Consider the following 21,106-nt stretch of genomic DNA (forward strand, 5'->3'; position numbering starts at 1 on the left):
AAAATTACTAGCTGCCCTGTGCAGAGGTAAACTTTTGTATTGCTTGATAAAAGGCCAAAGTGGTACAGTAAATGGTTTTAGGATGAATAAAATATTAAAGACTGCAACAAAGGAAAAATGACAGGCAATGAGAGAAATAAAAGGAGGCTGATATCATGAAGCTAAAATGTCCCAGGTAGATAAACAGCACTCAGTTCTCTCATGCATAGCTGTACATTTAAGAGAAAAAATTGGGGGTATGTTACAACATAAGATAAACAAATAAAGAAGAATCTGGCATGTGTTTAGTACTTACATAAACCACTTATTTTACTATAACAAACTCAGAAGGCCACATCAGGGACTTCCCTGGCAGTCCAGTGGTTAAGACTCCACCTTGCAATGCAGGGGGTGCATTTCGATCCCCGGTCAGGGAACTAAGATCCCACATGCTGTGCAGCGCAGCCAAAAAAAAAGAAAGGCCACATCACAACAGCCTAATACACTGGGAGAAGTATAGTTTCTTTCAGGAGAACAGTATTACCAGAGATAAACATCAAGAATTAATAATCTAATTATTAATTAATTAGAAAATCTGAGAATTGACAAATCATAGTCTAAAGAAGACAGAGGCATTTACTTGATTATTCAAAATTCATATAATAATTTCCCCATGCATAGAAAAAAAAAAAGTGAACCAACTGTCGACAGGAGGAACATAGCTTGATTTGCTTTGAAACTCACAATCGCTTCCCTAAGATAGAGAATTTAAGTGGAATGAAAAGTGCTGTGGAGCTGGGAAATAATTTCTTCCTCTCAGTGAAGGTAAAATAGCCCTATCAGAAGGTGAGCTGAAACTCACTCTGAAATTTCCATACCCTACCCTGCCAGCAAGGGAGAACAGCAGTGGCTATGATTTACAAGTAATTTCATATATATTGTACAGGAACTGGTATCTTCTGAGTCAATCCTTTCCAATCTCATCAGTTTCTTCCCTATAGTGTGAACCTGGCAACCACTTTAATGAGTCTTACAGGTTGGTTATAACAGCTTGATTTCAGAAGCATAATTTCAAAAAACATTTCATAATAACTATGCCCAACTTAATTCTATTTCCAGTGATTAAAATTGATTTGTTCTGCAGAATCAAATAGAAAACAAGAAAATGTTTTTTAAAAAGTTTTTCATGCTGAGGAAATCATCGAATCCATCACTAAGAAATCTAACGTGGTCTCTTCTTACGAGGATTAAAAGAAAAAAATAGAGAGAGAGAGAGAGAGAGAGGGAAACTAGCACAAAGCCAGGCATGTAGCAACATAACACATAGATCCTTTTGTCTGTTTTCTCTGGCTACTCACAAATTTAAAGCAAAGAATGTGGGAACGTTAACCAAGGCTTTTGGTTCAAGGCACAAAATTTCTTTAAAAGTTTTTATCGGTCAAGGCCTGCCAGAGTAAGACATTAGAACAGCATACTGTCACCAGGTACTGGAAGTACTCCTGCTGTAAGCAATTGATTTGGGTTTATTTGTTCTCATTAAATCTACATACTTATCAAAATTCCCTCCATTCCCAACCAAAGGTCCTGTTCAATACAGCTGTCCCAGGCTGCAGAAGAATTTATTACTGATCTAATACAGTTATACAAAAAATGTACCCTTCCAGGGATGGCACAGATGACAGCAAGAGTTCTCCTCTAAATGGACTGATGATAGGATTTTCTCTCTAAAATATATCAGAGCTCTCAAAGATAAAAATACACAGATCTTCACCACCCAGCCTCTCTGCCTATACAGGAAACCAACTTGTGAGAACATCTGTCACATAATGCACACATCAGACCTCACAGGTGTTCGACAGGAATCACTAATGCTTGTTCCACGTGATGTCTTCGGTTAACCTGAAGCCTTTGGTTTATTTTGTGCAGCAAACCATTCATCACTTTTATCTTTTGCCATTGCCTATAAAAACAGAATTGGAATATTTATTTATTCTCAGTCCATAAAATAAAACACATAGTCTACTTCATACCTCACTGCACTGCCCACAATCAAGAAATTAACAATTAAAAGATGTTCAGGGACTTCTATGGTGGCACAGTGGTTAAGAATCTGCCTGCTAACGCAGGGAACATGGGTTCGAGCCCTGGCCCGGGAAGATCCCACATGCCGTGGAGCAAATAAGCCCATGCACTACAACTACTGAGCCTGCCCTCTAGAGCCTACGTGCCACAACTACTGAAGCCCGCGTGCCTAGAGTCTGTGCTCTGCAACAAGAGAAGCCACTGCAATGAGAAGCCCACGCACCGCAACGAAGAGTAGCCCCCGCTCAATGCAACTAGAGAAAGCCCGTGCACAGCAACGAAGACTCAACGCAGCCAAAAAATAAATTAATTAATTAACTAAAAAAAGAAGAAAAAATGTTCACTCAGTATAGAGTCTTGTGTTTACTTTGACAGAAGATGCTGATGGGTATCGAGCAATCGCTTGTTAGTTCTCATTTTGCAGAGTAAAGGGCAGAGCCTGCAGCCGGAAAGTGTGGCTGACGCTGCCTGGAGAGCAGGCCAAGCACACCCGGCTGTGGGCTCTTTGAAACAGAAAGTGCTGTCATTCTCAGAGTCTGGGTGGGCTCTCAAGAATCTTTAGTGCTCAGGAGACTCAGTCTAATGATGAGACCAAATGTGAAAAGCTATTTTGACGTCTTAGCAATGAGCCAGGAATGATTTCCTTTTTCCACGCCTCCTCCCACACCATTCCACTGATGTTGGTACTGTTTGGTTTGGAACCTCTTAATTAAAAAAGAAGCCTTGTTAATAACAATATGTTTTGGTTCCACCAGAGTCCTTTTATCCTATCATTCCATGAGGTTGAGGTCATAGAAAGGGGCTTGTGGGCAGGGAGGGCGGGGGAGCCCAGCTTAACAATGAATTCTCTTTTTAAAAATTTTTATTTATTTATTTACTTATTTAGGCTGCTCTGGGTCTTCATTGCTGCGCAGGGGCTTTCTCTAGTTGTGGTGAGCGGGGGCTACTCTTCGTTGCGGTGCGCAGCCTTCTCATTGCGGTAGCTTCTCTTGTTGCGGAGCGCGAGCTCTAGGCGCACGGGCTTCAGTAGTTGTGGCTTCAGTAGTTGTGGCGCACGGGCTTAGTTGCTCCGCGGCATGTGGGATCTTCCCGGACCAGGGCTCAAACCCGTGTCCCCTGCACTGGCAGGTGGATTCTTAACCACTGAGCCACAAGGGCAACCCCTAAACTGTTTTTTAAATTACTGGATTGATGCTTTAGAGAACTAGTGCTGGCAACAGGAATTCACTGGAAGGTGGGAGGAGGCTTTTGCAGTATTGCAGGTGAAAATGAGAGCCCTTTCAAAAGGGAAGTAGATGGACAAAAGATTTCAGAGGTAGAACTCACAGTTCTTGGTGACTAATTGCTAATAGAATGTAGGGGTGAGGAGAAACAATATTCAAAAATGGCTCTGTTTGTAAATCTAAAACTATTCTAAAATAAAAAGCATATTAAATGTTAAAAGAAAAACTGGCTCTGAGGATTCTAGCTTAAACAACTGTGATAACAGATATATAGTGCTATTCAGGGGCAGGAGCAGAGTACAGAAGAGGAAAAAAGAACTGGCTTTGAAACCTGAAAGACCTCAGTTTGAGCCCTTGCCTGCCACTTACTGAATGTGTAATATTGAGTGACTTACTCTTTTGAGCCTCAGTTTCTTCATCTGAAAAGGGAATGCTATCCACCTTGTAGATTATGGTAAGAGTTGCGGAATACACATAAGTCACTTAAGAACATGTCAATATAGGAGATGCTTAATAAATAGTAATTTTTCTTTTTCTATTATTCTAATGAAGACTGGATTTGAAGTAAGATAAATTAAGTTATAGGCATGTGGAGTTGAAATGTCCATGGTCTATCCAGGTAAAAAGTTTCTCTGGCTATAACACTAGTCTGACAAAAAAAGCATTAAGCATAAAAAGAAAAAGTTGATAAACTGGACTTAGAGAAATGTCTGTTCTTCAAAAGCCTATATTAAGAAAATAAATAGTCAAGTCATTGAATGGGGAAATTACTTGCATTTGCAGATTATCTAACAAATGACTTGTATCCAGAACTCCAACACAACAACAAGAGAAAAACAGTCAAAAAATTTTAAAACAGGAATTTAAATGGGCCTTGAAAAATAAGCAAATATTCAAATGAGAGAAGGGACATTCTAGGAGAATAAAATAATGTGAGCAAAGACACAGAGAGTGAAAATAAATTTATATTTAGAGGTTAGAGAATGGCTAAAATGTGAAATAGATCACTGGTGTGTCTTCCAATTAGTTTGTCATGAAACTCAATGGATCAGATAAATTATTCTGTATTGATATAGTCCAATTATATTAAAGCTAAATAAAAAACACATAGGGCAGTAAAGAAACAAAAAAAAATACACAGGGAAAACCAACTGTATAAAACCATTTTTTAGGTGGTCAGGGAAATTTTAATAAGAACTGGATTTTAGGTGACATTAAGGATATACTGTTGGGAGTTCCCTGGTGGTGCAGTGGTTAAGAATCCACCTGCTAACAAAAAGAATAAAATACCTAGGAATAGATCTACCTAAGGAGACAAAAGACCTGTATGCAGAAAACTATAATACACTGATGAAAGAAATTAAAGATGATAACAAACAGATGGAGATATACCATGTTCTTGGATTGGAAGAATCAACATTGTGAAAATAGACTATGCTACTCAAAGCAAACTACAGATTCAATGCAATCCCTATCAAACTACCAATGGCATTTTGCACAGAGGTAGAACAAAAAATTTCACAATTTCTATGGAAACACAAAAGACCCTGAATAGCCAAAGCAATCTTGAGAAAGAAAAACAGAGCTGGAGGAATCAGGCTCCCTGACTTCAGACTATACTACAAAGCTACAGTAATCAACACAGTATGGTACTTGCACAAAAACAGAAATACAGATCAATGGAACAGGACAGAAAGCCCAGAGATAAACCCATGCACATATGGTCACCTTATCTTTGATAAAGGAGGCAAGAATATACAATGGAGAAAAGACAGCCTCTTCAGTAAGTGATGCTGGGAAAACTGGACAGCTACATGTAAAAGAATGAAATTAGAATACTCCCTAACACCATACACAAAAATAAACTCAAAATGGATTAAAGACCTAAATGTAAGGCCAGACACTATAAAACTCTTAGAAGAAAACACAGGCAGAACACTCTATGACATAAATCACAGCAAGATCCTTTTTGACCCACCTCCTAGAGAAATGGAAATAAAAACAAAAATAAACAAATGGGACCTAATGAAACTTAAAAGGTTTTGCAAGGCAAAGGAAACCATAAACAAGATGAAAAGACAACCCTCAGAATGGGAGAAAATATTTGCAAACGAAGCAAGGGACAAAGTATTAATCTCCAAAATATACAAGCAACTCATGCAGCTCAATATCAAAAAAACAAACAACCCAATCCAAAAATGGGCAGAAGACCTAAATAGACATTTCTCCAAAGAAGATATACAGATTGCAACAAACACATGAAGGGATGCTCAACATCACTAATCATTAGAGAAATGCAAATCAAAACTACAATGAGGTATCACCTCACACCAGTCAGAATGGCCATCATCAAAAAAATCTACAAACAATAAATGCTGGAGAGGGTGTGGAGAAAAGGGAACCCTCTTGCACTGTTGGTGGGAATATAAATTGATACAGCCACTAGGGAGAACAGTATGGAGTTTTCTCAAAAAACTAAAAATAGAACTACTATACAACCCAGTAATCCCACTACTGGGCATATACCCTGAGAAAACCATAATTCAAAAAGAGTCACGTACCACAAAGTTCATTGCAGCTCTATTTACAATAGCTAGGACATGGAAGCAACCTAAGTGTCCATCGACAGATGAATGGATAAAGAAGATGTGGCACATATATACAATGGAATATTACTCAGCCATAAAAAGAAACGAAATTGAGTTATCTGTAGTGAGGTGGATGGACCTAGAGACTGTCATACAGAGTGAAGTAAGTCAGAAAGAGAAAAACAAATACTGTATGCTAACACATACATATGGACTCTAAAAAAAAGGGTTCTGAAGAACCTAGGGGCAGGACAGGAATAAAGATGCAGACATAGAGAATTGACTTGAGGACATGGGGAGGGGGAAGGGTAAGCTGGGACAAAGTGAGAGAGTGGCATGGCATATATACACTACCAAATGTAAAATAGATAGCTAGTGGGAAGCAGCCACATAGCACAGGAAGATCAGCTTGGTGCTTTGTGTCCACCTAGAGGGGTGGGAGGGAGACACAAGAGGGAGGAGATATGGGGATATATGTAAAGCAATTATACTCCAATAAAGATGTTAAAAAAAAAAAAAAAAGAATCCACCTGCCAATGCAGGGGACACAGGTTGGATCCCTGGTCTGGGAAGATCCCACATGCCGTGGAGCAATTAAACCTGTGCACCACAACTACTGAGCCTGCACTCTAGAGCCTGTGAGCCACAACTACTGAGCCCATGTGACTAGAGCCCGTGCTCCGCAGCAAGAGAAGCCACGGCAATGAGAAGCCTAAGCAGAGCCCACGAGCCACAACTACTGAGCCCGCGCGCCTAGAGCCCATGCTCCACAATAAGAGAAGCCACTGTGATGAGAAGCCCACGCACCACAATAAAGACCCAACGCAGATAGATAGATGGATAGATAGATAAATAAATAAATAAATAAGAGGTTGATATAAGGAGGCAATATAACGTTGTGTTAGCTGTAAAAAAAAAAAGGATACATTGTTGATTTTTAAGTGTGATTATGTCAATATTGTATATATGAAAATTCCTTAATTTTTGCTTTTTTAAAAAATTTATTTTTATTGCAGTATAGTTCCTTTACAATGTTGTAATTTTTACTTTTTTTTTGTTTTTTTTGCTGTACGCGGGCCTCTCACTGCTGCAGCCCCTCCCATTGCGGAGCACAGGCTCCGGACGCGCAGGCCCAGCGGCCATGGCTCACGGGCCCAGCCGCTCCGCAGCATGTGGGATCCTCCCAGACCGGGGCACGAACCCACGTCCCCTGCATCGGCAGGCGGACTCCCAACCACTGCGCCACCAGGGAAGCCCTAATTTTCACTTTTTAAATCATCTTAAAATGTGTAGAATACTTAAGTATTTAGGGTTGAAATGACATGGTGTCTGAAATTTGCCTTAAAATTCTCCAACAAATATCCCCACTGCCAAAAAAACAAGTGGGGTGGAAAGGAATGATGAAAAATTATAGCAGAGTTGACTGGTGATAGTCACATAGGGATTCTGTCCTCTTTTGTGTATATATGGAATTTTTAATCATGAAATATTAAAAATAAAATCTGTTACAGAAAGAAACGGACAAAAGACAACACACAAATGTTGGTGAGGACGCAGAGCAGCCGGAACTCTTCTACACATACATGGCCAATAGTGTAAAGCAGTTCAATCACTTTGGACAACTGTTTGGCAGTTTCTTAGAAAGTAAAAGCAATTTCTCTCCCAAGTATTTACCCAAGAGAAATGAAACACACGTCCACAAGAAGAGTTACATGAGAATGTTCAGAGCAGTCTTCCTTATAATAGATAAAAATCTGGAAAAAACTCCAATGTCCACCATTGGAAGAATGGATAAGCAAATTGTTATAGTCATAAAATTGAATACCACTCAGCAAAGAAAAAAGAATTCTGATACGTACAATTACATTGAGGAATCTCAAAAATGTTACGTTGACTGAAAGAAGCCATACCATTTATATGAGGTCCAAGGACAGACAAAATTCATATGATAGAATTCAGAACAGTAGTTGCTGCTGGGAGGAGGGGTTGGGAACTAGAAATGGGCACAACAGAACTTTCTATAACAATGAAAATACTCTATATTTTGAGTAGTGGTTATACGAGTATATGTAACTGTCAAAACTCATCAAAGTGGACACTAAAATTTCTGTACACTTAAATTCCATGTATATTTTACCTCAGTAACAACAATGAAAAATGCTCATTTAGAGCTTAGTGGGGAGTGGGAACTAGAAGTTAGGAAGTTGAGAATGGATGATGGCTGAAGCTCTGCGCAGAGATGACCAGAGTAACAGGTAACTTCTACTCAGAGAAGAGAAAGAATGTATAATGAGAGAGTAAAAGACAGCCAAAGTGGGACCGTGGGCAAAATCATTTCAGGATCAGTCACAGAAAAAGATGTCTGTGGCTGAGGGGAAGCTGTCAGAGAGATAGGAAGATGGCAGGATCCCCAACATCAAGGGAGAAGAGAGCTCAAAAGAGGAGGAAGTTGGCGACTTCCCTGGTGACGCAGTGGATAAGACTCCGCGCTCCCAATGCAGGGGGCCCAGGTTTGATTCCTGGTCAGGGAACTAGATCCCACACGCGTGCCACAACTAAGGAGCCCGCGTACTGCAACTAAGTAGCCCACAGGCCACAACGCAACTAAAGAGCCTGCGACCCACAACTAAGGATACTGCCTGCTGCAACCAAGACCCGCACAACCAAATAAATAAGTAAGTAAGTAAATAAATAAATAAATATTTTTAAAAAAAGAGGAGGAAGTTGGTCAGTGATATGAAAGAGCAAGAAGAACAATCTAGCCAATTTGTCAACTAAGAGGTTGCCTGAGATTCTATTTTCCTTTATGGTAAAATTTGTAAACGCTATATTTTTTGTACATTTCCAGCTTTAATGAACAATTGAGTGTCCGTTATTATGTCAGCAGTTTGCCAAGCTCTATAAACAACACAACAATCCTATGAGGTGGATAATCTTATTTCCTCAAATTTTTGGATAAAAAACTGCAGTTTACAGACTTGAAGTAAATTTCTTAAGGTCAGTCACATAGATCCTAAGCAACAGAACCAGGACAGATCGATTCATTCCTTTCAGCAGCAGCAGCAGAGTGTTCACTGAGTTCCAGCTACATACGAGGTATGTGCTAGAAGCCGGGGTACAACACTGCAGCTGCTGAAAGATCGTGTTTGATGAGGACAGAAAAACAGTCACTGGACTTGGCAAGAGGAGGTCACCGATGACGTCAATGCGAGCGTCTCACTGCGTGACAGGAGCTAACGCGGAACAGAGTGAAGTGTGAATGGGAGGTAAGAAGTAGAAACGGTGTGTAGGGAGATTTTTAAAACAAATCTGCAGAAGGGATATGGGGTAAATAAAAGATTTTTAGAAGATACTAGAGTTAGTTTGTATGCTTATGAGAACAATTTGCTAGGAAGGAAGAGAACGATGCTGTGGAATGGAGAAGAGATGACCAAGGGGCTAAGGCAGTGAGAGGGGGTGGCGTCAGGGCACTTCCGATCACCGAGCAGAGAACAGTGATGTATTTAGCAGCAGTGGTTCTCCAAGGCAGCCCGAGGTGGAGGGAAGGCACACATACCGCACCCAGATAAGAGTCACATAGGTGGCAATGAAGTTGACACAAGCCTCTGGCTCAAAAGTCACCTCAAAAGGACACGGTTCTGGAAGTAAGAACTGGCCCCTGATGCTTGGGTCCTTCTTCATACACACTTAACAGCACCCCCTTGAGCTGAAGGTGAGATAAATTTAGAAATGAGACTCACGTCATCCAATAATTTGCTTCCCTCTGGATCCATCTTAGAGAGTTCTCGAAATGCTTCATCCCCCACAAAGCAAATTTCATGTCCATCCTACATCAAAAGAGAGAAAAGAAACTTGGCAAAAAGACACCTCAGAAGAAAGCCCTGGTGCAGCCTGTCCTGTTCCTGGGTAATACTTACAGGGTCAGCCAAAATGATAACTTGCACTGTTGCTTTCCCTGGAGTGTCCAGACTCACCAGGGGAGTCAGAATCTTCTGGTTCTCCCTTTTCATCAAATCTTCTAAGTCTGACAACTTAAGGAAAGCAAAAAAGCAAAGTGAGCAAGGGGTCCCACACCACTCTTGGGCTGTGGTCCTCGAAAGCCCCAGAGGCATCTCAGATCAACCAGAAAACTCTGGCGCCACTTGTTTGATTTTATATCTCAGCTGCTCTTGAGACAACTGTTGAACTTGATACCAAAGCCACAATCAACATGAACCTAGAGAAGGGAGGGTCAAGTTTCCTAGCTGTTTGAACTAGCTAGTCACAGAGTTTAAACAAAAGACCTGGTACCAAACATTACCTCTTTCTGGGGGCAAGAAAAGGCAATTCGTCCAAAAGCTGTTGCATGATCAACTGCCCCTTGGATGCCCTGTAGCTCCAGCTTACACTGAAAAGACATGAGAAAGCGGGTTTATTTTTCGGAACAGGTTACGTGGTAAAAGAAAAAGATTCAAACAGGGCTAAAGGAATCAAGTAACTTCTAAGTCTCCCTCTTACTCTCACCCCAGAGCCAACCAGTCAGCAGGCATCCACAGGCATATATCCTTTTTCTTTTTTACACAAATGGTAGCATTATTTATGCACTATTCTGTCCCTTGTTTTTCTCCAGTTAATGTTACCATCTCAGCACATAGAGACTCGCCTCGTTCTTTTTGATGGCTGCTTACTAATCCGTTCTATGGATGAACCATAAATGGTTGAACTATTGCTTGAATCCACAGGGCATTCAGGTTATTTCTTACATTTTGCTATTACAAACAATGCCACAGCAGATAACCTTGTACATACTTCTTTGTGCACGTGTAGGATAAGTACGTTTGTAAAATAAATTCCTAGGAGTAGACCTTCTGGCTCAAAGTAAAAGGACTAAATCATGCTCAAATGCTAAGTTATTAAGAGAAAAAAAAAATATCATTACAGCATGAAATCTTGCCTCTTCTGACTCAGCAAATCCACTCCTGAAAGGACATATTCCCCAAATATAAACAAAGGTAATATCTGGGTGGTGAGCTTACCAGCAATTTTAATTTTCTTCTTTCTGTTCTAAATATTGAATTACTATGAAGAAACTATGAGAATAACCTTCATGTTAACCTCATTTATAAGCCAAACTCATAGTAACAGATTATTTCTCTCCAAGATTGCTCACCTGGTTGTCAGCATAGCCCAGCAAAGCCCTCTGCTTCTTTTCATCTTTTTCATAAATTTTCATTCCCAGTAGATTAGACCAGTAGTTCAAGGACTTCTGAAGATCAGACACTGCTAGAGTCACTTTTAATACAGGACCTGTAGGGTAACGAAACAGCAGGAATGAACAGGGCAGTGCAAAGGAATGGAACAGAAGGACCCAAACAGGCTCAAGTATATATAAGAATTTAGTTTATAAGAAAGGGATTTTAAGTCAGTGTGAAAGGGCAGATTATTCAATGAAGATAAATGGCATTAAGATAACTGGCTTCCACGGAGCAACTAAGCCCGTGCACCACAACTACTGAGCCTACGTGCCACAACTACTGAAGCCTGCATGCCTAAAGCCCGTGCTCCGCAACAAGAGAAGCCACCGCAATGAGAAGCCCGCACACCGCAATGAAGAGTAGCCCCCACTCGCCGCAACTAGAGAGAGCCCGCACACAGCAACAAAGACCCAACGCAGACAAAAATAATAAAAAAAAAGATAACTGGCTTCTTATTTGGTGGGAAGAAGCTACACCTTTAAACTAAATGGCAAAATATATTCCTGATGAGTTAAAGGATTAAGTTTAAAGACTGAAACCATGAAAATACTAGAAATGGGTGATTATTTATTTAAACAATTTTGGGGTGGAGAAAGACTTTTTTTTTTAATAAATAAGATTTTTTAAATATTTATTTTATTTATCATTAATTTATTTTGGCTGCGTTGGGTGTTCGTTGCTGCGCGCAGGCTTTCTCTAGCTGTGGTGAGCAGGGGCTACTCTTTGTTGTGGTGCACGGGCTTCTCACTGTGGTGGTTTCTCCTGTTGTGGAGCACGGGGCCCCAAGTGTGAGGGCTTCAGTAGTTGTGGCGCACAGGCTCAGTAGCTGTGGCTCGCGGGCTCTAGAGTGCAGGCTCAGTAGTTGTGGCGCACGGGCTTAGTTGCTCCGCGGCATGTGGGATCTTCCCGGACCAGGACTCGAACCCGTGTCCCCTGCATTGGCGGGTGGATTCTTAACCACTGTGCCACCAGGGAAGCCCAGAAAGATCGTTTTTAATCTGACACTAAAGATAGAAAAACCATGAAGAAAAAAATGTGCTAGGTTAATTACACGAAATGGAAAACCCCTAGAAAACAATCAAAAAAAGAATTACTATCAAAATTAAAGAATAAACTACAAAGTAGGAAACATTTTTTTAACAACAGATATGACAAAAAGTCCTTAATATTTAAATCACCTATAAACATCATAGGAAAAAGATGCATGTCCTAGAAAAATAAGCAAAAGGAACGAAGCGGTAATCCACAAAAGGAGGAACTGGAACAGTCAATGAACAAATGAAAGCATGTTTGACCTCACAAAGAAATTAGAATTCAAATAAGGGGCTTCCCTGGTGGCGCAGTGGTTGAGAATCTGCCTGCCAATGCAGGGAACACGGGTTCGAGCTCTGGTCTGGGAAGACCCCACATGCCGCGGAGCAACTAGGCCCGTGAGCCACAACTACTGAGCCTGAGCATCTGGGGCCTGTGCTCTGCAATAAGAGAGGCCACGACAGTAAGAGGCCCGCGCACCGCGATGAAGAGTGGCCCCCACTCGCTGCAACTAGAGAAAGCCCTCACACAGAAACGAAGACCCAACACAGCCATAAATAAATAAATAAATAGAATTCAAATAAAACATTTTGTTATCTAATTAGCAAATAATTTTAAAAGTTCACAGTGTTAACTGTTATAGTACAGGGGGAAAACCCACAATCATGTAATAATGGCAGAGTGTAAATTAGTACATTTCTGAGCAACAATTTGACAAAATGTATCTAAAAACCGTCCACTGCTTTTGAAAGAGGAATCCCATTTTCAGCAATTAAAGAAGTGACTGTGGATGTATGAAGGCCTTTCGTCACAAAGACATTCATCACAGTGTTGCTCATAACAATGAAACACCAGAGACAACATGAATATCTAACAACAGACAACTGTTTCTCTTCCTACAATGTCACACAATGGAATCCCACATATATTTAATTATATATTGTTAAAGGTTGGAAAGATATACTCTAAAATGTTAACAGGGACTACCCTGATGGTGCAGTGGATAAGACTCCATGCTCCCAATGCAGGGGGCCCGGGTTCGATCCCTGGTCAGGGAACTAGATCCCACATGCATGCTGCAACTAAGACCCAGTGTAACCAAATAAATAAAATAAGTAAAATGTTAACAGTGGTTATCTGTTTTCTTTTTCCTTATTTTTGCATATCTGTGTGCCTAGGGGAAAAAAATATATTTTTTTGTAAAAAGAATAAGTTATATTAAAACACTTATCATTATTGGAAACTTTTATATTGTAAAGTGACTTTTTTAAAATTTACATATTAATTCATTTAAAAATAATAAGAATATTACAACATTTTTTTTGTGAAAAATAACTGTGTTTTCCAAAACAAGCAATGACAAGAACAGCATCGTTTTACATTTTTGTGAATCTCTTTTAAGGTCTGGATTAGTGGAAGATAGCTGGATTCTTACATCTGCTTCTGTATCCAGTCTGTTGCAAATATTGTTTAGTTGAAGCATATGAAGAAACTCCAGCTTCGGAGACATAAGTTGTTTGAAGAGTATCTTAAAAGTCTTTTTGGATAGTCTTTTTAGACATTATACTAAAATTTTTCTTTAAGGAGTTTGTAAAGTGACTTTTTGAAGAGCTGTTCCAAGTCCGTATCTGACTAGGATAAATTCAATGCATTTTTCTTCAGTTTTCATTGCCTTAGTCCCGTTTGCTAGACAAGCAATATCATGGCTAAAGCAAGGTGTTTCTCACAGGTGCCTCTACCTGGCAGAGGTAGTTTTCCCTATTCACTGAGAAATCAACAAATTCCAGCTGATTCAGACCCTGAAGGGAGGTAGGGGCAGGAACAGTCATAGTGGGTGAAACTACACAGGAGTGATTCATTCAAAGAAGTATGGACACCAGCTAGACTGACAGATTTGACTATATCACCAACCAGAAATTAATGCCCCAAAGGTATTATCATTCCAAAGAACAAAAACATCTTATGATGAATCTAGAGACTGTCATACAGAGTGAAGTAAGTCAGAAAGAGAAAAACAAATATCGTTTATTAACGCATATATGTGGAACCTAGAAAAATGGTACCGGTTTGCAGGGCAGAAATTGAGACACAGATGTAGAGAACAAACGTATGGACTCCAAGGGGGTAAAGTGGCGGGAGGTGGTGGTGGTGTCATGAATTGGGAGATTGGGATTGACATATATACACTAATATGTATAAAATGGATAACTAAAAAGAACCTGCTGTATAAAAAATAAAATAAAATTCAAAAAAAAGAATAGTGACCAGGGCTTCCCTGGTGGTGCAGTGGTTGATAGTCCGCCTGCCAATGCAGGGGACGTGGGTTCGTGCCCCGGTCCGGGAAGATCCCAGATGCCGCGGAGCAGCTGGGCCCGTGAGCCATGGCCACTGAGCCTGCGCGTCCGGAGCCTGTGCTCCGCAGCGGGAGAGGCCACAACAGTGAGAGGCCCGCGTACAACCAAAAACAAAAAACAAAAAAACAAAAGATTCTGTGGAAAACTTTTCAAGTTACTTGGAGGTAATCAAGATGATGTCATTAGAAAATATTTGAATTTTAATGTCAATACCCTAAATTGATATCTTTGGAATATAAAAACCAAATCTAGAAAGCAAAGAAAAAAAATCTTATGATTGTGAGGCCCTCCATTATTGTATGTACTGAAACATCATTAAGACTAGGGAAAAAATGTATAATGGAATGAGTGGCAGGAGTTAAGTTTCAAAGTTAGTATATAAAACACCTATCACCTATCAATAAAAATACTCGTAGAAATCCCTTACATTACCAGTGAAGTTCAGAAATACCATCTCTCAGTAAGTCCCACAGTACCAGCCTAACCTCCCACACTGGAACATCGCTCTTTCTTTTGCTGAGCTCCAGATGAAAAGCAAGTAGCAGTAGGGACTTCCCTACTGCCTTCCAATGCAGGGGATGAGTGTTCGACCCCTGGTCAAGGAACTAAGATCTCACTTGCTGCGGGGCAACTACAGAGCCCGTCGCGCCCTACAGCCCACGTGCCACAACTAGAGAGAAGCCTGCATGCCGCAACTAAGACCCAACGCAGCCAAATAAATAATAAATAAATAAACATGAAAAAAAAAAAGAAAGAAAAGCAAGTAGCAGTAAACGCAACAGTCAGGCTCAGTATGAGGGGCCTTGGGGACTTGAGGCAGACCAGCAGGGAAAGAGAATGTCTTCACCTCAGGTCCACTTAGGGGCCTGTGTTCACTGACTGAATGGCAGGCAGAAGTGCCCTTGCTATTCACCAGTATTTTTTTTCCCCTTTTCTTGCTTTTGTTTTTCTCTTGGCAGAGCAGGTAGCAGAATTTGCAGGAATTAAATACATGTGTGACGAGGATGCCTCGTATGTGAAACGTCATGCAGTTTCTCTCCCACTCGCTGTGGCGGTCAGGGCAGTGGGCTCCTCACTTCATTCACCCACACTGACCCAGAGCCGGCACTGTAGTCTGGGAAACTGACCTTAGCTGGAGGATACGACTAACTGGTCTAAGGATAATCTTCTTTCTCTTGCCTGCCAGCGATTGGTTCAGGAGCAGGCATGGGAATCAATTCTGACCAGGAAGTTGCTGGAAGATTCTAGGAAAGTTTCGCTGTGCTCTTAAAAAAGAGCCACAGGAAGTCAGTTTCTCTTCCTCCTACCAGATGAGAATGTGGAGGCAGGTAGCCCCAACGGCTACTGGCAGCCACATTACAACCCTGAGGGGGAGAAGCAGACCCTTGAGGACAAGAGGATGCAGAGAGATAAGATTTGGGTTCTTGATGTCATTGCTGAGCTGCTGAATCAACTAACCCTGAAGTCTTTCCTACCCAGAGAATGCCTGCTCTGTGAACTAAAACATTTTCTTACCGTTCAAGCTACAGTTGGGTACCTAATATCTGCAGCTGAAAGTATCCTAAACAGATACATTACCAGTAGAATAGATAGAACCAGTCCAGAACCCCTACAGTGATGCACTCAAATTCTGATATGAGAATATAATTTCTTAGAGGACAAATAACAACACTGGCTTGGGAAAGATGTGTCATGTCAATATAGAAAGACTCCACAGGAGACAGAAATCGAGCCACCTCTCTCCTTCCATCAGAAGCCTTTAGACAGAGGGCTTTTGTCAGTGTGGGGATAATTACCTGACTGAGGTGGACTGCGGTTCTGCAAATAGAACTTATATCCTCCTGGGGCTTTGGTTTCAAAAACACCTTCTGCCACTTCACTGAGTGGCCACTCCAGCTTCCTGGCATTGCTGACAGCCTGGCTAGAAGCGAGCGTGATACCCTATGGCAGACAACAGAATCACCCAAGTGCGTAATCACAACAGATCTTTTATAGAAGATAATGAAGCAAAACCCCACTGCCTTTACGTCAAATCACCTAAGATTTAATTGGCACTCAAAATTTTCTGCTAGTAATTTTGAAGTAGGTTTTGGAAATTTTTCTCCCACAAAGATTCCAAACTTTGTGAATTGTAGGACAGAAACACAAATGCCAGAGAAAGTTGATTCATTTAATACCAAAGATGATCTCTCCTCACTTTCGAGATCTGGTCAGAGAAATCTTTATCTTACCCTTGGCTCGCCAGCTACTTATTTAAAATGTTCTCTTTTTAATTTTGCTTTTTAAACCAAAAAACATAAACCAACTATCGAGGCATTCTTTATTTAAATTAATCAAAATGCCTAAGAATGCGCACTATGCCTTCCGACGTGCCCGGCCTCGTTTCTAGCCTGGACTGCAGATCAGCCTCTCTCTGCCTCCAGTCTTGTCAATCCATCATCCACTCTGCAGCCGGAGTAAACTTTCTGAAACCCACCCTACAGTCTATTCTCAAGATGGCAACCCCATGCTGTTGTTCCTCTGCTTAAAACCCTTGATGGCTCTTCATTTCATTCAGGGATGGCTTACGATGGCCTGAAAGGGCCAAGACAATCTGACCCATGTCATTTCTGAGCCCCTCCCCTCCCCCTCTCCCATGGCTCTATTCCAGCCATGCTGGCCTCCTCACGTTTTCTAAAACGTGCCAAGCGCTGTCTGAGGGCTTTTGCACTGGCTGTTTCCTAGCTGAAATGCTCTTCCCCGAGATATCCACACGGCTAACTCCCTTATTTCCTTCGATACTTTGCTCAGATGTCACCTCCTCATGGAAACCTGCTCTCAACGCCTCACTTAAAATTAAAACTGGTCATTTGTGCCATACTCCCAACCCCCCTTACCCTGCTCTGTTCTTCCCCCATTACAATAATCACCTTTAAAATATTCAATAACATATATTATATTACATTACATTATATTATATTATTTATTTATTTATTCGTTCATTCATTGAAATTTATTATTTGTTGTCTGTCAGGCCCTGGGCCCCCTCCCCTACCAGGCACAGATTTCTGTCTGTTTTGTTCACCGCTTATCCGAAGTTCGTGGAACAATGCCTGGCACATAGCAGGTACTCAATAATAAATAATTTAATACATAGGTCATTTCGCATATTTGTTAACATATACGTAAACTAAACTCCTAGAAGTGAAACTGCAAGGTCAAAGGGTAAAGGCACTAATTATTTTGACACTGCCCAACTTGAGGCTGCACCACTTCACACTCTTATTAGTAATGCATGAGTGTGGCAGTTTTCCCGCACCCTTCCTCACAGTGTGTTATCACACCTTTTGATTTTTGCCAGTCTGATAGGTGACGAATGGCAGCTCGGAAGTTTAACATCTTTTTCACTGTTTAAGAGACTTCCTCTTCTTTTCACTATACAGGGGTTCTTTATACATATGGGAGTTCTATTTAACCTGTTTTTCTTTGTGTCCCATGAACTGAGGAGCAGCACAGAAGGCACCTTTCATCAGGGCTCTCTTACTACCAAAGTCTCCTGGGAAGACCCACAGGGGAGCCACCAAGCTGTTCTCCACCTACATGGCTTCTAGTACCCGCAGGCCCACTGATCAACATTTGACCTCAGCCGATTAAATGTTTATGGCACCAAGATGGTTTTGCTGTTTTTTTTTCTCCCTGATTTAAATTTGGAGAGTAAAGAAAAGAAAGATAAGGAGAAACACAGAGACCCTCATAGACACTCAATCACCAAATCCTATGAACTCTACCTCTGACATCTCTCAAGTCCATCCTCTCTCTCCCTCCCCCACTACTGCCGCGTTTGTTAGTTACGGAGCTGCAGGTCGCTGTGGATCCTCTGTGCTGGTGGCCTCACTTCCAGTCCTGCTCCCTGCCAACCCAACCTCCCTGCTCTAACCAGGGATTCTTGTACGTGGCAAATACTGTGTCATTCCCCTGCTTAAAAGCGGCTCCACTCTGCTTTCAGAATAAAGTCTGAATGTCCTGATACGATGTGGCCCCTGCTCACTCCTCCAGCCTCAACTCTACCCGCTCCCTTCTTCACACACTAAGCTCCAGCCAGAGTGAGTCACTCACAGTTCTCTGAGCGCCATGCTCCCTCTCACCTCCAGGCCTGTGCACATGCTGAGGACAGCCATCTCACCCTCCCACCCTGCCCCCTCAACTTGCTCAGACGTCACTTCTGGGAAGCCTCCCCTGAACTCTCATCTGTCTGAGCATAGGCTGGAAATTCCTCCTGTGTGTTCCCACATTCCCCTGTTCTTATCCCTATCTTAGCACTTATCACACGGTATTCTTGTTGTCTCTTTACCTGTTTCCCCCATCAGACAGGAAACTGCTTAGGCCAAGGAACATGCTCTAAATGGTATCCCCAGGACCTAACAAGGTACATGGCATAGAGCAAGTCATAATAAATATCTGTTAAATGAATAAATTAGTGAGAGGCATGGAGAGTGAGAAAGAGAAATTTCTTAATATGTTATATCTGAGCAGTCCTTTCCATTTACAAAACACTTTTATATATATCTGGTCCTACAAACTTCCATCTAGGTACCATTATTTTAACACGAGTTAACAGGAATAGCAAGATCAAATGAGCAAAATAACATCTAGCATGAGGTACAGTTGCTCAGTAGATTCTGGGTGAGAATCAGTTACTCCTCTCTTGCTATGTATTTGGGCCCCGTGACATTCCCTCTCGCACACAGTAACCGCTCAGCAAATGACAGATACTATTACTAGTATCTGCACAATAACTTGAATTCTTGAATGCATTAATGAATGCAGTGCATGCAATGACACCTTCTTTCTATCCTTAAAACCTTCTCAGATTTTTCTCTGACTAGGATTGACTGCAATCGCTCACCCCAATCACAACTGTCCACTAGAGAGAAAATATTTCTCTGGATGGTGATGAGGACCTGACGAACCACTGACTCTGGCCCTTCCACCTCCCGAGATTCAGTCATTCCCCCAGGGGGTCTCCTTCAAACCTGTCTCTAAGTCTTGAGCTTGATTCCTAAATGGTGGGAGAACACATTTCATCCTGAGCCAGCTTGGAGACAGGGGCCCAAGCAGGTTTCTTGGTTTTGTTCTTTTTTAAATAGAAAATATCAAAAAACTAATCACTAAACTGCACCCCCAAGCCATCAATCAGTAGTCATCGTTATCTACAGCCGTATCAGTGGCCTCTCTAAAAGGTACAGCCAAAAATCTGCTAGAACAAAATGATATTTACCATGAAGTCATTGCCAAGCTTGTAGTTGCCAATGCCGTAATTGTAAGTCAGTTCTGCAACAAAATGATCATCCTCAGGTCCAAATCCCACCATTGTTTTACTCCATTTTCCATCATAAGGCCTAGAAAAATGAAAACAAATGAACCCAGTGACCACAGACAAAATCTGCTTCAGGCTGCCCCCAAAGAGCTATTGGGACAAAGAGGTGGGCAGTCCCTTCTGGTCCTCCAAGTACCCATAAGGATGAGATGACCTCAGCCGGTGCTAAGAGCAGCTGTGCACAGCGCTCATGGGCCCCATCACCAAAGGCTCAAAAGACCATTTGTCTGGCACTTACTTGAGGGAAAGATTCGTTTACCTTTTCTTTAAAGTAGGGACCTGAATCCTATAGGGACAGTTGTCCCACCTGACCTTAACTCATTTTTTCCCTACTCGTCAAGCATGCAATTCCCCTGAGGCCTTGGAATTTCTCAGCTTGCCATGGTTACTAAGCTTAAGAGATATTCCATAAGACATTGCGTCATCCACAGCATATACTTATTTGTGACCCTGAAGCTGCCTCCCTAATTTATTGCCTCCTTAATTTATTCTGCTTTCTACTCGCTTTGAGAAACTGCCTTCTGTTCTTCATGGGTATTCAGAGACTAAAGAAGATTTTAAGAAGCAAGGGGTCATACCCATTACAGGCAGCTCTGCAGCCTTCCTCAAATTCCTCATGCCGAAGAATCTGGTAAGGGAATGAGAATAAATGCCAAAGTTGTCCTAGTACTACACACAGCATATTTACCACAAACTAAAATGTCAAAACACAGACATTATTATTTGTAAGCTTTCCGTGTAAAACAAACAAAAGATAACGAGCTGGCTGGAAGTAGCAGAGGTAAGAAAGATCGGCTTGATACCAAGGGTCAGGCAACCAACCAAAGTTGTAAAATCTATTATATTTAGATCGGGAAGCAGTACTGTGTAGTGAAAAAAGTGTGGCCTCCACTTAGTAGCTGTGTAACTCTGAGAACGACATATTAGGATCTGAGTCTCCTAATATGCTGTGAAAATAGATAATTTATTAAAGCATTTGACACAACCTACTACACAGTAGGCTCTCAATGTGTCACACCCTTTTCTCCCCTCCCTCGGCCATGTGGGGCTCAGCCTCCCGCGACCCCCTCGCGCGCCAACCCCTCTCCGCCCCGTCTCCACCTTCATTCCCAGGACATCACGATAGAAACACGTCGTCTGGAAGCGGTTTCCCACTTTGAACACGAAGTGCAGAGCCCGACGAGTCGCCATGACCAACCGTCACTCGTACAGCGCCGCACCCCCCACAGAGGACGCCGGCGCGGTAGTGACGTCACTG

General features: G+C 41.6%; 1 protein-coding gene across 1 annotated transcript; it reads right to left on the reverse strand.

Moving 5' to 3' along the window:
• Positions 1 to 597: 597 nt before the first annotated feature.
• On the reverse strand, positions 598 to 21,085 carry GLOD4 (glyoxalase domain containing 4). The gene is made up of 9 exons (XM_082605025.1): positions 20,950 to 21,085; positions 20,427 to 20,476; positions 19,750 to 19,870; positions 16,289 to 16,433; positions 11,022 to 11,158; positions 10,173 to 10,259; positions 9,790 to 9,903; positions 9,613 to 9,699; positions 598 to 1,939 (listed from the first exon to the last, which is right to left on the reverse strand). The coding sequence occupies exons 1-9, from the start codon at positions 21,037 to 21,039 to the stop codon at positions 1,874 to 1,876; spliced, it is 897 nt and encodes a 298-aa protein (XP_082461151.1). The 5' UTR covers positions 21,040 to 21,085; the 3' UTR covers positions 598 to 1,873.
• Between the last annotated feature and the right edge of the window lie 21 nt (positions 21,086 to 21,106).

The sequence above is a fragment of the Mesoplodon mirus genome, assembly GCF_964341445.2.
Source record: "Mesoplodon mirus genome assembly, chromosome: 18".
Taxonomy (NCBI): domain Eukaryota; kingdom Metazoa; phylum Chordata; class Mammalia; order Artiodactyla; family Ziphiidae; genus Mesoplodon; species Mesoplodon mirus.